Source organism: Oncorhynchus kisutch, linkage group LG2 (genome assembly GCF_002021735.2).
Source record: "Oncorhynchus kisutch isolate 150728-3 linkage group LG2, Okis_V2, whole genome shotgun sequence".
Classification (NCBI taxonomy): Eukaryota; Metazoa; Chordata; class Actinopteri; order Salmoniformes; family Salmonidae; genus Oncorhynchus; species Oncorhynchus kisutch.
In genome coordinates, this window is record NC_034175.2 from 41,579,225 (window position 1) to 41,595,968 (window position 16,744).

A 16,744-nucleotide genomic window follows, 5' to 3' on the forward strand; every position below is an offset into this window, starting at 1 on the left:
TCACTGTTGTTTCTATGGGGGAGATGAAGACAGTTAGAAACAGTATGGCCTCCCCTCGTGTGGTCATTAGATCAGGTAGTGTTCCTGTGCGCGCATTTGTGGGGTGGGGGGGGGGGGGGGGGGATATATATTGCGTAAAGGAACACATTTTTCTGTCAGTACAAGTTATTTTTTCAGTTTTAACCAATTGTGATATTTACCAATTTTGAGGGGATCAATTAGATTTGTAGTTCAGATTTGTACCAAATGATCAGTCCTCCAGAGTCTCTGCCTCTATTGACAGAGCTGTGTTTCTGTGATGGCACAATTACCTCTCTGTAGCCTGTGGGACAGTGAGTGACAATGTCAGCCTTACACCATGTCTCCTGCAGAATGATGACGTCAACATCTTTAAGATTTTTGTTGAACTCCAGTGCAAAACTCTTCAGTCCAAAGTTTGATGAGTTTAGGCCCTGAATGTTCCACATGCTAACTGATAGTGATTTCATGTTGCAAAAGAAAGAATAGCAGTCAGAAATTCAGTAGCTAATAAATTAAGAGTGAAATAAACAGGATAACAGCAAAAAATAAAATTCTGATATATATATTCCTATTCATTGAACAAGTAAATTCTAGGTGTGTGTGTGTGTCCGTCCGTCCGTCCGTCCGTGTGTGTGTGCAGATGTATTGGAGGATCTGTTTAATCTCACTTAATCCTACAGGGTTCTCCTGTCCTCTGACGACCTCTGCGTAGCTGCGCTGGTCCTGCTGTTGAACCCTGTGGAGTGGAGGGGGGCCAGGTCTGGGCCATGGGGCTTCCTCTCTGGTCTGGTAGAGGTGGTGGTCTGGTGCGGGGAAGTAGGTTGGACCCTGTGGAGTGGAGGGGGGCCAGGTCTGGGCCGTGGGGCTTCCTCTCTGGTCTGGTAGAGGTGGTCTGGTGCGGGGTAGTAGGTTGGACCCGGTCCAGTCTGGCTAAGCCGATGGAAGTGGTGATGCTCTGGTGGGGCCTGTGGGGTGCGCTGGGTCTGGTGGGGCGTTGAGGGGCCCTGGGGCTCCTTGGTGGTGCAGTGGTCTGGTAGGGGTCTCTGGGTGGTCCTCTCAGTGCGGAATGGGGTGTTTGTCTACCAAGTGCCACGTCCTTTAGAGACTTGGCAAACACCCTACTGTCTGCTTCCTCAGGTGGGAGTGGTCGTGCAGATGCTCTGGGGTGATTGTTGGGTGGTGAGCAACGTGTACGTTCGGGAGTAGGCCACACCCTCTGGTGATGTCAGCGTTGACTTTCTGAATGGTACGGGGATGAAAGTCTATGTGGGAGCTGGGGTACCACTCAGAGGCCCTCTCTGCTACTCTGTTGACCAGGCTGCCTACTCTCTCCTGCTCCTCTCGCAGGTTGTTGGTGCCGGTGTGAATAATAATGTGGCCTGGTGTGCCAAAGTCAGGCTGGGACAGGATGTGGAGGTCATCCTGTGTTTTTGGGCACCATATTTTGCACACCTTGTGTTGGGGGAAGAGTTTATCTTCTTGGATGAATTTCCCGTTTGAGTCAATGAGGATGGCGACCTCAGTGGGTTTACGGTCTGGGGCTGGAGTACACAGGGCTTGTGAACATGGAGCGGTGTGTGGAGGTGCGTCAGGGGCGGCCAGAGAGCTTCTCTCTGTAGTAGGTGTCCCCATGTGAGCCTCGTTGACTGGGGGTGTGGGTAAAGTGTTGTCGGTATGGGGGGGTTGTGGGTAAAGCTGGGTCAGTTGTTAGGGGTGGTGAGGGGCTGCAGCTTCTCTCTAGGAGTCTCTACAGTCTGTTCTCTGTGCTGTAGCACCCTCTTGATGACTGCCATCTCCTCCTTTACCTGCTTCAGCTCTCTCCTCATGGTGGCCTTTACCACCTCCAGAGCTGTGGTAAAGCTCTCTCCTCATGGTGGCCTTTACCACCTCCAGCGCTGTGGTAAGGCTCTCTCCTCATGGTGGCCTTTACCTCCTCAAGCGCTGTGGTAAGGCTCTCTCCTCATGGTGTTCTTTACCACCTCCAGTGCTGTGGTAAGGCTCTCTCTTCATGGTGTTCTTTACCACCTCCAGTGCTGTGGTAAGGCTCTCTCCTCATGGTGGCCTTTACCACCTCCAGCGCTGTGGTAAGGCTCTCTCCTCATGGTGGCCTTTACCACCTCCAGCGCTGTGGTAAGGCTCTCTCTTCATGGTGGCCTTTACCTCCTCCAGCGCTGTGGTAAGGCTCTCTCCTCATGATGGCCTTTACCACCTCCAGCGCTGTGGTAAGGCTCTCTCCTCATGGTGGCCTTTACCACCTCCAGCGCTGTGGTAAGGCTCTCTCCTCATGGTGGCCTTTACCACCTCCAGTGCTGTGGTAAGGCTCTCTCCTCATGGTGGCCTTTACCTCCTCCAGCGCTGTGGTAAGGCTCTCTCCTCATGGTGGCCTTTACCTCCTCCAGCGCTGTGGTAAGGCTCTCTCTCAGCTCCTGGACAGAGTTCTTCAGCTGGGTCCTGTACTGGTTGATCTGGTCCTGTAGAAGCTCTGTGTCTGGGCTGGAGGTGGTGTAGCTTGGGGGGCTGCTCCTTCAGCTCAGTAACCCATACCTCTAACAGAGCCAGCCTGTCTCTCAGCAGGCTGATGGTAGTGTGGTCTTGTCTCTGGTGGTTGTAGGCAGGCAGGGGGAGGATAGTCCTGCTGTTGGGGTGCCTGAGGTGAGGGGAGAGGGTAGTCCTGCTGTTGGGGTGCCTGAGGTGAGGGGAGAGGATAGTCCTGCTGTTGGGGTGCCTGAGGTGAGGGGAGAGGATAGTCCTGCTGTTGGGGTGCCTGAGGTGAGGGGAGAGGATAGTCCTGCTGTTGGGGTGCCTGAGGTGAGGGGAGAGGATAGTCCTGCTGTTGGGGTGCCTGAGGTGAGGGGAGAGGTCAGGGTGCTGTCCTTTTTCTATTTTGCTTTCCGCTATCTTCCTTATGGTAGGGAAGTGCTGCACAAAGAGCTGAGTGCAGCCTCACTGCCCTGGACCATGACAGTGCCGTTCTGGTACATGTTTACCGTCAGTAACCGGTTTTCCTGGTCCTTATTGCTGTCCTCAAAAATGTGGATTTGCTTTCCCTTGCGGATGCCTTTCTTTGTGGTATAGCTGAAATGCCTGGTTACAGTATGCCAGGCAGTAGTGTGGTCTGTGTAAAATAACAGGTTTGTGACAGTCCAGTTTTGTGAACAGGGGGAGTCTCTGTTTCTGCTGTTGCTGCTAGCGCTGCCTCAGTGGCCATGTTGCTATGGTTACCACCTGTAAATAGTTAGAGCTAGACTGTATGCTAGCTGACAGATTTGGATTTGGCTAGCTACCACGATGAAGATTGACACAGAGTGAGTTAAAAGACAAATCCTCTCCTCCTGTGTTGCTCTTCAGTTGTACAATTTGATTACCTGTACATTTTTTACTGATTTAACCGTGTCAATCTCGCACATTAAAAAACCAAAAAGTTATAATAAGTCAGGAGCCGTTCTTCTCTCGATCTCGATTCTCGCTCACTCTCACGATCTCTATTCTCTCGCTCACTCTCACAATTTCTATTCTCTCTCACCCATTCTTTCTCTATTCTCTCTCAAATTCAAAAGGCTTTATTGGCATGGAAAGTGTTACTGCACACATTGCCAAAGTAGTCGTATAGAAACATATTAAATCAATGAAATAAATCAAATAACATTAAATGATTAACAGGACTCCCCGCCTCTCCTCTCTCTCTCTCTAGATTGTGGAGAACTGTATTTGCACTCTGAGGAACCTGTCGTATCGCCTGGAGCTGGAGATGCCCCCGTCAAGGTTTCAGGGAGCCCAGGAGCTGGACGGTCTACTGGGCAGTGAGTCTCCCAGTAAGGACGTGGAATCCAGCTGCTGGGGCCGGAAGAAGAAGAAAAAGAAAAAGGGCTCCCAGGAAGACCAGGTAAGCTTGGGGAATAAGAACGCCGCTTAAAGTCTCAAACGGCACCCTATGTAGTGCACCTTCTTTTGACCAGCGCCCATAGACACAACTTCCATCGGAGTGGTGGAAATATCACTTCCTAGGCCTCCAAAGTGAATGTTCACTCCAGGCGAGCTCAGAAATGTCACTTTCCAGGCTTTAATGTGAATGTTCACTCCAAATGTTTGTCAAACGTTTGTGTGTGTGTATGTATGTATTTATAGATGTATGTTCTTTTTAATTAACAGTAGTCTAGTAGCGAGATGAGTCTACGTTCCACGCCATCTGTTGTCTAACATGACGGAATCAGACGGAGTCTGCCTGTCATTCCAAATCATTTGGGATTGAGTCGTCGTATCGCTTGATCTCCACAACAGATGGCGTGGGACGTGGACTCAGTAGACCACATCTGACCGACTTTGATTTTGGAGTGAACTATTCCTTTAACTCTTCTACGAGCCCATATTCACAAAACATCTCAGAGCAGAAGTGCTGAATTAGGACCAGGTATCTCCTGTCCATATAATATTTGTAATTCTGATCTTAAAACAGGCTCAACTGATCCTAGAGCAGCACTCCTACTCTGAGACACATACAGCCCCTGAGCTAAATTGAACCTCAACACTGTACTCGGTCATCGTATATGGTCAACATTGTATTAGAACCTCTAGTTGTGATCATGTGTTCTCAGTGGGACGGAGTGGGCCCCATCCCTGGCTTCTCCAAGTCCCCCAAGGGGGCGGAGATGTTGTGGCACCCAGCCGTGGTGAAGCCCTACCTGACCATGCTGGCCGAGAGCTCCAACCCTGCCACTCTGGAGGGCTCAGCGGGCTCCTTACAGAACCTGTCTGCTGGGAACTGGAAGGTATATAGTACACACAGTGCGTCCTGAATGGCACCCTATTCCATATATATAGCGCACTACTTCTGACCAGAGCCGGTCAGAGGTAGTGCGCTATATAGGGAATAGGGTGCCATTTTGGGACACAGTCAACATAGCACCCAGGAGAGGATATGACAGGAACACTGCTCTATTGAATGTTCTTTTCCCCTTGTGTAACAGGTATGGTTTCTTAGATGTATGAAGGCAACCATTTTTAAATGGGAACTGTCAATTGTCGTTTATAGGTGAAGTCAATGTACGTTTTTAAGTCTTCTATGTACTGTGTGCTAATTGCTGCAAAACACATTTCCTTCTTGGAAACTTGAAGTGTACACTTTTGGGTCGAGATGCGTTGGAGAGTTTTTAAACGTCCTCTCTCGGTCTTCTCTGTACTAGTTTGCGGCGTACATCCGTGCGGCGGTGCGCAAGGAGAAGGGTCTGCCCATCCTGGTGGAGCTGCTGAGGATGGACAACGACAGGGTGGTCTGCTCTGTGGCCACCGCCCTGAGGAACATGGCCCTGGACGTCAGGAACAAGGAGCTCATAGGTGAGGAGCGAACACGGGCTCTGTGAAGTGATGACCCGGGCCACGTTCCAGGCTGACTGCATTGCAGGCGCCTGCCAGGTCTCTCAACACATGGATAGGTGTTTATCGTATCTGCTCACCACGTCCTATAATATAACAATTTGATCCCGACTGTGCAGTCGACGACGTGGCGCACAACAATTGGTTGTTCCAATGCATCTGCAATGTAGTAGGGGGGAACGCAACCCACCAGTACAGTAGGCTATGTACATGTGCTACACAAGCACAGAGCAAATAAATAAAGACCAGCACTATATACTGGTTTACCTACATGTGCTATGCAGCATTACAGAGTATGAAAAAGGCAAGAGATGATGGGAAATTAGAGGTTCAAAATGAAGTAGAACTAGAAGAGTTGCGAGCGCTTGCTTACTCATCTAACTGCCCAGATTGCCGCACTTAAATTGCATCCCCAAATTCCTTCTTGTTTTTCGTGAAATCACCCCTTTTCAGGGAAATGGGTTGTTATGGGCTAGCTGCTATGGAAATAATGAGTTTGCGTTCCAGCGAGGCTGAGCCAGCAGAGCCTTTAGCCTGGGAGAGGCCATGGGGGGAGAGGGGCGAGGTCATGGGGGGGTGAAGGGGCTGTGTGGAGAGGGTTCTATGGAGGGATTTCTCTTCGGAGGGAGTCTCGGGGAGGGGGGCAGCAATGGTTTTTAGGATCTGTAGGTGTAGACCCTTGGGGGGGCTACTAGCACTATGGAACGCCACATGGTTGGCTGTGGAAGTACAACTCAAGCTGAACTCATGTAGCATCCGCAATGTAAAAAGTACACTGTGTACTCTTACACGGCCCTAGAGAAAGGAATCTGCCGTACAAATACATTACGTGTGACACAAATCCAATGAATGTCTCATTGTTTCCGTTTGTCTGTTTCTCTCTCTGTGGCGTTTTAGTTGAAGGTGTAGCTATCATTTTAGCAAAAAAAAAATCAAATAGAACATAATGTATGTGAAGGTGAGGATGACAGCTAGAATCAGCTTATAAAGAAACCTTGCCATAATCTAGATGGTCAATTTATAACAGAAGTTGCAAGTACAGTACATACATAAGCAGTACTTTCCCTCCCTCCCTCCCTCCCTCCCTCCCTCCCTCCCTCCCTCCCTCCCTCCCTCCCTCCCTCCCTCCCTCCCTCCCTCCCTCCCTCCCTCCCTCCCTCCCTCCCTCCCTCCCTCCCTCCCTCCCTCCCTCCCAGGGAAGTATGCGATGAGGGACCTGGTGAACCGTCTCCCTGGGGGCGACACCACCCTGCTCTCTGACGAGACGGTGGCGGCCATCTGCTGCACCCTGCACGAGGTCACCAGCAAGAACATGGAGAACGCCAAGGCACTGGCCGACACGGGCGGCATCGAGAAGCTGTTCAACATCACCAAGGGCAGGGGAGAGAGGTAAGGGAAAGGGGGGAGGCTGCCTTCGGCTGCTTGTAAGACAGTCTGCATTGGGTCCTAAATGGCACCGGATTCTCTTTATAGTGCATTACTTTTGATCAGAGTATTATGGGAAGGGGGAAAAAACATACAAGGAAGAGAGGGTCTGTTCAAACGTAGTGCATTATACTCTATGCGGAATAGGGTGTCATTTGGGATGCACATGGAGAGTCTATGAAGAGACATGCACACCTCAGAATGATCTAAGGCGAGATTCTCGAGGACGGTTGAGAGTAGACACGTTTTTCTATCCCAGAAACATGCAATATGTCATGTATTTGCCACCGATTCCTAAGAGGCCGTGGTCCTAAATTCTCAGTGGTAACGTGTTGTGACGCGTGTCTCTCTGTCCCTAAAAGGTACTCCATGAAGGTGGTGAAAGCTGCCGCTCAGGTCCTCAACACACTCTGGCAGTACAGAGACCTGAGAACTATCTATAAGAAGGTAAGAGAAGGACCAGGGTTGGGATGAGGAGGCCACCTACAGTAGGGATACGTCTCAATGATCTCTCCTTCCTGCCAAAGTGTGTACATCAGACTGTTAAATAGCCATCACTAACCGGCCTCTACCCAGTACCCTGCCCTGAACTTGGTCACTGTCACTATCCAGCTACCACCCGGTTACTGAACCCTGCACCTTAGAGGATGCTGCCCTGTGTACAGTTGAAGTCGGAAGTTTACATACACCTTCGCCAAATACATTTAAAATCTGTTTTTCACAATTCAGGAATTGTTTAATCCTAGTAAAAATCCCCTGTCTTAGGTCACTTAGGATCACCACTTTATTTTAAGAATGTGAAGTGTCAGAATAACAGTAGAGTGATCTATTTCAGCTTTTATTTCTTTCATCACATTCCCAGTGGGTCAGAAGTTTACATACACTCAATTAGTATTTGGTAGCATTGCCTTTAAATTGTTTAACTTGGGTCAAACATTTCAGGTAGCCTTCCACAAGCTTCCTACAGTAAGTTGGGTGAATTTTGGCCCATTCCTCCTGACAGAGCTGGTGTAACCATGTCAGGTCTGTGGGCCTCCTTGCTCAAACAATTTGAGGGCAGAGCTAAAAAAGTATCTATAGGATTGAGGTCAGGGCTATGTGATGGACACTCCAATACCTTGACTGACAACTTTGGAAGAATGTTGGGGTCATTGTCCATTTGGAAGACCCATTTGCGACCAAGCTTGAACTTCCTGACTGATGTCTCGATGTTGCTTCAATATTTCCACACAATTTTCCTTCCTCATGACGCCATCTATTTTGTGAAGTGCACCAGTCCCTCCTGCAGCGAAGCACCCCACAACATGGTGCCATCCCCGTGTTTCAAGGTTGGGATGGTGTTCTTTGGTTTGCAAGCCCCCCCCCCCCCCCCTTTCCTTCAAACATAAGGATGGTCAAACAGTTCTATTTTCGTTTCATCAGACCAGAGGACATTTCTCCAAAAAGTACTAACTTTGTCCCCATGTGCAGTTGCAAACCTTAATCTGTGTTTTTTATGGCGGTTTTGGAGCAGTGGCTTCTTCCTTGCTGAGTGGCCTTTTCAGGTTATGTCGATATCGGACTTTTGCACCTGTTTCCTCCAGCATCTTCACAAGGTCCTTTGCTGTTTTTCTGGGATTGATTTGCACTTTTCTCACCAAAGCACGTTCATCTCTAGGAGACAGAATGCGTCACCTTCCTGAGCGGTATGACGTCTGCGTGGTCCCATGGTGTTTATACACATTTCATGTGTATAATACTGTATTCTAGTCAATGCCATCCTATTCCACCCTTGCTGTACATATACTAGTCTATCCTACATATTCTTCAGAAATACAACATATTCTATTCACATACTGTCCATAATGTCTATACTTCCAATCACAGTATACAGTGCATTCGGAACATTTTCAGACCCGTACCCTTTTTCCACATTTTGTTAAGTTACCGCCTCTAAAATTGATTACGTTAACATTTTTCCTCATTAATCTACGCACAATACCCCATAATGTTTTTGTTTTTTTAAATGTACATTATAAATAAATATTCAGACCTTTTACTCAGTACTTTGTTGAAGCACCTCTGGCAGCGATTACATCCTTGAGTATGACGCTAAAAGCTTGGCACACCTGTATTTGGAGGGTTTCTCATTCTTCTCTGCAGATCCTCAAGCTCTGTCAGGTTGGATGGGGAGTGTTGCTGCACAGCTATTTTCAGGTCGTTCCAGAGATGTTTGATTGGGTTCAAGTCTGGCTGGGCCACTCAAGGACATTCAGAGACTTGTCCTGAAGCCACTCCTGTGTTGTCTTGGCTGTGTGCTTAGCGTCGTTGTCCTGTTGGAAGGTGAACCTTCACCCCAGTCTGAGGTCTTGAGCACTCTGGAGCAGGTTTTCATCAAGAAACTCTCTGTACTGCTCTGTTCATCTTTCCCTCGATCCAGCATGATGCTGCCACCACCATGCTTCACGTAGGGATGGTTCTAGGTTTCCTCCAGTTGGCATTCAGGCAAAAGCGTTCAATCTTGGTTTCATCAGACCGGAGAATCTCGTTTCTCATGGTCAGAGTCCTTTAGGTGCCTTTTGGCAAACTCCAAGTGGGCTGTCGGGTGCCTTTTACTGAAGTGGCTTTCGTCTGGCCACTCTCGTCTTAATATTTCTGTATTTCTTGATTCCATTCTTTTACTTTTAGATGTGTGTATTGTTGTGAATTGTTAGATATTATTGCACTATTGGAGCTAGGAACACAAGCATTTCACTACGCCCACAATACCATCTGTTAAATATGTGAATGCAACCATTACATTTCTATTCGATTTGTTCACTTCCCTTCATTTAAAGGAAATTACTGGTGTAAGAAATATGGGTAAACTTCCATTAGCCCAATGCTTTTAGGTTTGTGGGATGTAGTGAAGGAGTGTACACTTCAGGAGAAAGGAAATATGATTGTGACGCACCCCAGGTCTCTGTGGCTCATACTAACACTGTTTCCTTTCTCTGCTGGTCTTCAGGACGGATGGAACCAACACCACTTCATTACGCCCGTGTCTACTCTAGAGCGCGACAGATTCAAGTCTCAGCCAACCCTCCCTACCAGCACCTTACAGATGTCACCGGTCAACCAGTCAGGTCAGCCTAGCTACGTAGACGATCATTCACCTAAGGCTACGTCCCAAATGGCAATCTATTCCCTAGGGGGCCTAGTGCACTACTTTTGACCAGGGCCCACAGGGCTCTTTTCAAAAGTAATGCACTAGATTGGAAATGAGGAGCCGTTGGGGACATAGCCCTAGATAAGGACACAAATGCGTTTCAATTCAACGTTTCGTTGTTTTGACCTCCATGTTGTGTTCTCCACAGCTGGCAGTGCAACCTCCTCTCCTGCAATGCTGGGAATCAAAGAACACCGTTCTGATTATCACAGGGCACAGTCAACTATGCAATTTTATAAAAACCAAGGGGACAACAATGTACATAAATACCAATATACAGGTAAACAATGAGCATAGAGAATTATCACACAAAAATCGCCTATAAAAACACAGCGTATCGGTTGAGATGTTGGAATTTGATTGAAAACTTATCAGCCATGTGCACCAGACCGTGATCAAAGTATCCCCTAGGGCCTTTCTGCCACTATGTAGGGCGTAATCCATCTCACCACTCCCATTCCATGCCCCCTCTCCCCTAGCACTCCCCTAGATCTCCCCTAGCTCTCCGCTAGCTATCCCCTACCTCCCTGTTTTTCTTATCATCCTTATTGGGAGCTGGAGGCTCTTAGACGGTCGGTAGTTCAAAAGAGCACTTGAGCCTCTTTGTTGCGTATAAGTGGGTCTGCTGAGCAATATAGTGGCTGGTCCGCCTGCATTGTGAGCAACTCGGCTCAGCAGCCACTACAAAGCGACCATTGTTAGTTGCCCTGAGGAAGAGTAGGGCTACTTCCCAAAATGGCACCCTATTCCCTATATAGTGCACTACTTTTGACCAGAGCCCTGGTCTAGAGTAGTGCACTATATATGGAAAAAGGGTGCCATTTGGGAAGTAGCCCTACTCTTCCTCAGGGCAACTAACAATGGCCGCTGCCAGATGGAGGGCCCTCAATGGGGTGCTGAGACGGCAGAGTAAACAGAGCTGGGGAAGCTGCAGCCTCCCTGCCTAACCTTCTGCCTGGCTACCCAGCAACACTCGCTGGAGTAATATTGCACGGTAACAACATTTATGTTCATGGCAATTTTTTGTTATACCATTATCTTGTTAATTTCTCTTCCAGGGTCTGGAAAGCCGTCACCATATTATGTCGGGTCCTACTCCTCACCGACAAGAGAGGACCCCAGAAGAGCACAGGTAAATTCAATACAGACTCTAAATCAATCCCTTCTGGTCGAACATCCCTATCTTTCCCTGCGCCGGTGCAGGCGGCTGGTTCGCTCCGCTACACTAATGGAAGGAGACTGACATATATTACAGTGTGGGTGAATGAGAGAGTTGGGAGACGTCCAACACATCAGTCGTTGTGTGAGCGAGAGTGAATGTGACTGCTGTAATAGGGATGGGCTGGGCGGCAGTGGGGTGCATCTCAGGCACCTGTCACAGTGTGGACACGTCCCTGTGTGCCCACTCGGATAACACCCAAGAGGAGGGATCTTTGTGCCCTCCTCTCCTCCCTCTACCCGTCTCTGACTAGACAGGAAATAGACGGTCAGGATATTACACCCAAAGGAGGCTATTGAAGGAAGGATGTCTCATAATAACGGAAAGGATGGAGTTAATGGAATGGTTTCAAACGCACGGAAACCATTTCTTTGACGTTTGATAACATTCCATTCATTATTTTCCGGCCATTACTTGGAGCCTGTCCTCCGATTTTAAAGAGCCACCGGCCACCACTCGTTACAACCAGCTTTGTTCAGCTAGACAGCCACACAGCGTGAATTCTGATACACAAAGTTGTAATACGTTTGAATCAACAAACAATTTCTCATCCTTTTCTCCCATCGGGCAGTTGATAGTAGATATTTTCTTGTATTTGACATAGACCGATCTGATTGTGTTGCTTCTCTTGTCTCCACAGCAGCAGATGTACTACACTGAGGAGCCGAGCAGGCGGAACTACGACACCTACAGAATGTACCTGCAGTCTCCACACGGCTACGATGACCCCTACGTGGAGGAAGTGGTCAGCTTCCCCCCCACGGCAGACTACAGCTCTAAGTCGCACGGTCACGGACTCAAATCCACCACGAACTACGTGGACTTTTACTCCACCACCCGGAGGCCTTCCTACAGGGCGGATCAGTACCCAGGTTCGCCAGATTCCTGGGTATAGGGACTCCATCTTGGAATCCCCGACAGATGAACTCTTCCATGAACTTTTACTTGTGTGTTTGTTTTTGAAAATGTGGATCTGAATGTGGAGATCGACGCGATGGCAGATGGCAGATGGAGAAATGGAATGTTAACCAAAGAAAGAAGGAAACCAAGGAATGTGTTGTTTTTAAAAAAAGAAGAGCAGTGGGTGTGTTCGGGGCGGGCGGCACTGGACATTATCGTGAGTGGTGTCCTGCTCTGTCTAGATGTTACTTTTTCTTTTGGAAACCTGTAGCTGTGGTAGCATGGTGAAGGTGTGGGTTATGTGACGAAAGGTTTGCGGTAAAGAGTCAGAAGGGGGAATGTGTATGTTCGTAGGCAAAAATGGATCATGAACTCATATCTGTAAAAAAAAAAGGTGTTGTAACCTAAAGATGTTAGTTTGTACAGAGGGATCAAATTGTATTTGTTCTTAATGTTGAGATTGTGAATGCCATGGAGTCTTGTACATTTCCTTCATTTTATTGTAAATACAGAAAAAATGCCACCTGGTTTACGTTCATCAGCACTGGTAAAAGAGGTGTGCCATGTCAAATCTATATTATAGATCTATAAATAATGAAGAAATAAAGGGATGAGGGAAAAGATGGCATCATAACACAAACATGCAACGATAATAAAAGTTCACTTTTGTTTTTTAAATGAATTGTGTAACTGCAGACATTTTTGTGACTTTGAAAGATATTCTCTTTATTTTTCCATTCTCTGTCTTGGATCTTTCATCGATAGTTCGCTGACATTTTCTGTGCACAACAACCAACAGAAATACATCTGAACATTTGGTCCATGACGAGCTCTACAACTCCTCCCTATGCTTCCTCATCCTCTCCTCTTTGCATACATCCAAGGATTTCAGTAGAAAAAGAAGACAACGAAACGTCCCTAATAAAATGGCACCCTATTCTTTACTTAGGTCTCTGGTCAAATGTAGTGCACTATGGGCCTTTGTCAAAAGTAGTGCACTATATAAAGAATAGGGTGTAATTTGGGACAAACTCCAACATGATAGAATGACCAGACACTCAGCATTTTCTTCGTCATATTTCATAAACGGACAAAAGACCTTTCCAGATACACTTATGAAAGTTGTTAGAAGTGACAAAAAGACAGTGGAGGCATCGTTTTTTTTTTCAGGACATCAAGTTAGTTTTATTTTCAAAATGTTTTAAACAATTTATTACATAAATATCACGCATTTATTTCTAAGCTAAATGAGAGATGAGTTCATGAAAATATCTCTAGCCCCTCCCTGTACGCTTGGTCCTGGATAATGTACAGATCTTTAAAAAGTCAGATAGTGATGTGTAAATTCACACTACCATCACCATATTGCTTACATCTATTCCGTTGAAATTCAGATCTGAAAACAAAAGGGGCGTGGCTGGAGGTTGTTTTTTTGAACTAGGTAATGGTGTTGAATAAATGACAGAATTGGTAGATAAGAAGTAGGATAGATCATGAACATCCTCAATGAGCACCATGCACACGAATGCGCCGATCTATACACTGAACATATTTCATATTTCTGGTTCACTCATGTGGAATACATGAGTCTGCTGCAGCCTCATGCTGCTGATGCTCGCTTCCTGCGTAAACTAAGTCATTTGCCTTTCAGCAGTATAAAGTGGGCGTTGTAGTACTTTGTGTGCCGTTATTGTTGTTCAGAAATCGAGAATGGTGCAACTATCTAAATCTGGAGTGAGAGAGAGTCCTGAATTGAAGGCTGGCCATCCTCCAGCAGGTATGGTGGTGACTTGTTCATATTAATTCGTACTTTGCATCAAGTTGTGCATATTTTCTTTGTTCAAAAATGTGTTCGATGTAATGTCTGGTTTGCTTTTTCGAGGTGGTAAGTGAGGTTTACATTCAGTGCATTTACAATATAGGCCTGACCTTGTCGCATGCAAACATTGTTACAATCTTGTAAAAACATAGGTTGGCGACAATGTTGGAACGCACGCTACTATGATGTTTTTCCCCCCGTTACGATGCGTGATGAAAATTGCATCGGTGCATAGCTTATTGTGCAAACATGGTACATTCTGTGCTCTAAGCTGCACCCAAGGGACAGGCCAACACTGTCCATATAGTTAAGTGAATATCCCTGCAGATTTGTGCTTATGTATGGGGATTTTAAGTCCAAATACTCCCACTCAAACTATTATTAAAATGCTAATTGACGGGATGTTTGCATGTCCACATATCTTTGGTTTTTGGACCTGGCCCACGAGTTGCCTATTGCATACTGGTGTGACGTGCAGATGTCCCAGAAAATACATTCTGGGGCCATAGGTGTCTCTGAGTAGGAGTGATTTCTGGATCAGTTTTGCCCTGCTTGATACCGGTCCCTCAAAGAGATTCTTTGCACAGTACAAATGTAATTATTTCTGAGTTGCACGTTGTTTGGGGGCATTCTAGAACATCAAAGCGCTTTTTGCTTTGACAGGATGTGGGTAAAGTAGACTCTTTTGATTAAACCTGCCTATAGCAAGTCAGAGGAAAAGAAACAATGCGGAACTCTCTTCTCACAGCCAACTTTCTTCTTCCAACACTGACACTCCCAAAGTCTCATTGTATAATGGCAAAATTCCAAGACATTATAACCTGAAGTTGTTTAGTTTTGTCTTACAGAAACTCTGAATATTTTTAACTCCTTCATGACCAAGTTCAGGAAGTTGTATAACTTTCCAAATGGCATTATATTCTGGATTTGCAAATAATGAGTATGTCATTTAATATATTTTCACCTATTTTAAACGCATCCACTCTGGCACCACAGTGAAGGCTGGAGGGAAACGAGTGGTCAAGAAAAGCTGCGAGGAGAGTCATGCCACCCACCATGTGAACCCAGAGAGGGAACACAAAGTTCCCAAACCCAGGTACAGTTCAGTTAGCCCCTCCCTGTTTTAGTTTTTAATTCTATTTGGTGCCAAATGACAACGACCCAATACTCCCAAATACAGGGTCTCGTCATTTACAGAGCTCTGATTGTGCTCAAATGTTTTTAACATTGAGAGCGCGTCAGGAAAACCCTTAAATGCAATGTTTGTCGTTAAACATGTAATACTGTTCTAGATCTGCAGCCACCTCCAGCAGAATGCAGCAAATCAGTGTCTTGATGTCAGGAACACTTGACAAGGTAAGGATATCTGACTTATAATGATGGCTGCATCAGTCCCACAAGGGTTGGCCAAAAAGCAGGTTTAGATGGGGGTGGGGCGGGTGTCTTCATTCGTAATGATCATGCAAGTCTAAACACTTTACTCGTAGCCTAGCTTCTTCAGATTTGCATAGTAAAATGGACTCCTCTGGATTGCTTGGTAAGCCATGATTTTATAAGATGTCCTCATTGTTTCAGTTGGGACATGACTTCCCAGAGACCCCAGTAAGTGTGAAACACAGCAGACTCAGACCTGCTATGGAGAAGGCACACTCGCCAGCTTTCAAGTCCAGCTTCTGCATCCAGCAACCCAAAAAGTTCTGAAGCAGCGTGTTGAAGTTGCCCGAGGGGAAACGTGAAGTCGTCTGTGAAAGACCAACAGGATGTGTTCGTTATATGCATGAGGGGACCGACATGATATATCAGAAAATACTTTAATGTTTAACTTTCTTGATTTAATGTAGAACCAATTTGGCTTTTAATTAGTTGCAGTTTGTGACTTTGCTACTTTTAGGTGAGAAAGTGGAGCTTTGCAGGGACACGGTGGGTTTTCAGCTTATTCCAAACCAGCACTTACTGTGCCTTAAAAAAAAATGTATGAATGAGACATCCTGTGAACTAAAGGCACAGATGGTGGGCATTTTTGAAATGGTATGTTGCATAAGTGGGTAAAAGTTGGATGACTGACTTTTGTCATTGAATGTTTTCATAGTGAGAAGCTTGAATAAAAAAACTGCATGGCATTAAACATTTTGTCTTTAGTTTTTTTAATGGTTACTTCTAGATTCACATGATTAAATAAAATGCAATTAATTAATTGTTCAGTTGAAAGTGTTGCTTTTTCATACTGCAAATTTTGTAATGACCAGAGGGTGGCGACAACTAACTCCCGTTAGCTTGAAGGAGATGGATTTTTTGTTGTTGCTTTTTTAAAAGCTTTATCATGGATGTTTAACACCTAGGAAAACCAGGGTCTTTGAGTCCATTTCCCCTTTCATTATGAGGTATTTTCTGACTTGCTTGTATATTATATTGATGGGAACTGCTCTTCCCCATAGCATACTGCACATCACTATCTACACAATTTCATAGTACTATGCAGTATTTCCTGAGAGTGAAACGTACTGTGGCATGTCTCAGTACGTCTCTGCCAGCCGTATGCCAGTGTCCTGGTGTTTCCACAGAAACTAACCCACAGCAGAGTGTCTTTGAACTCTGCCTCTTTGGGGGGGAAGTTCTCTGCATGTGTCGACATCTCTTATAGAGCCCTCACAAAAGATCCCCTGTTGTGAGGATGAACCCAGCCAAGTGCTGAATTGAGTGAGTACTTCTACCAGAGCCAACAGTATCTGGGGACACTTTGTCTGACAAACCTGAGTAGTGCCCCACTCATCACAAATGTTCATTTTGGGGTTCACTTTTCAGG

The 16,744-nt window shown here is 46.3% G+C and overlaps 2 protein-coding genes across 17 annotated transcripts in view; both read left to right on the forward strand.

Moving 5' to 3' along the window:
* LOC109866033 (plakophilin-4-like) overlaps positions 1 to 12,804 on the forward strand; it is a 128,062-nt gene extending 115,258 nt beyond the window's left edge. For 12 of the 16 annotated variants that reach the window (XM_020454577.2, XM_020454604.2, XM_020454610.2 and 9 more), the window contains 9 exons: positions 3,713 to 3,904; positions 4,614 to 4,787; positions 5,202 to 5,352; positions 6,588 to 6,780; positions 7,179 to 7,263; positions 9,803 to 9,920; positions 10,152 to 10,283; positions 11,062 to 11,135; positions 11,863 to 12,804. In XM_020454577.2, the coding sequence (XP_020310166.1) occupies positions 3,713 to 3,904; positions 4,614 to 4,787; positions 5,202 to 5,352; positions 6,588 to 6,780; positions 7,179 to 7,263; positions 9,803 to 9,920; positions 10,152 to 10,283; positions 11,062 to 11,135; positions 11,863 to 12,117 (1,374 nt within the window). In that variant the 3' untranslated portion in view covers positions 12,118 to 12,804. The remainder of the gene's footprint in view (positions 1 to 3,712; positions 3,905 to 4,613; positions 4,788 to 5,201; positions 5,353 to 6,587; positions 6,781 to 7,178; positions 7,264 to 9,802; positions 9,921 to 10,151; positions 10,284 to 11,061; positions 11,136 to 11,862) is intronic. The other 4 variants (XM_020454625.2, XM_031794425.1, XM_031794430.1 and 1 more) reach the window with 1 other exon arrangement.
* Positions 12,805 to 13,599: 795 nt separating this feature from the next.
* On the forward strand, positions 13,600 to 16,066 carry LOC109866074 (death-associated protein-like 1-A). The gene is made up of 4 exons (XM_020454633.2): positions 13,600 to 13,899; positions 14,938 to 15,037; positions 15,234 to 15,297; positions 15,517 to 16,066. Exons 1-4 carry the CDS (start codon positions 13,833 to 13,835, stop codon positions 15,640 to 15,642), a joined length of 357 nt encoding a protein of 118 aa, XP_020310222.1. The 5' UTR covers positions 13,600 to 13,832; the 3' UTR covers positions 15,643 to 16,066.
* Positions 16,067 to 16,744: the final 678 nt, after the last annotated feature.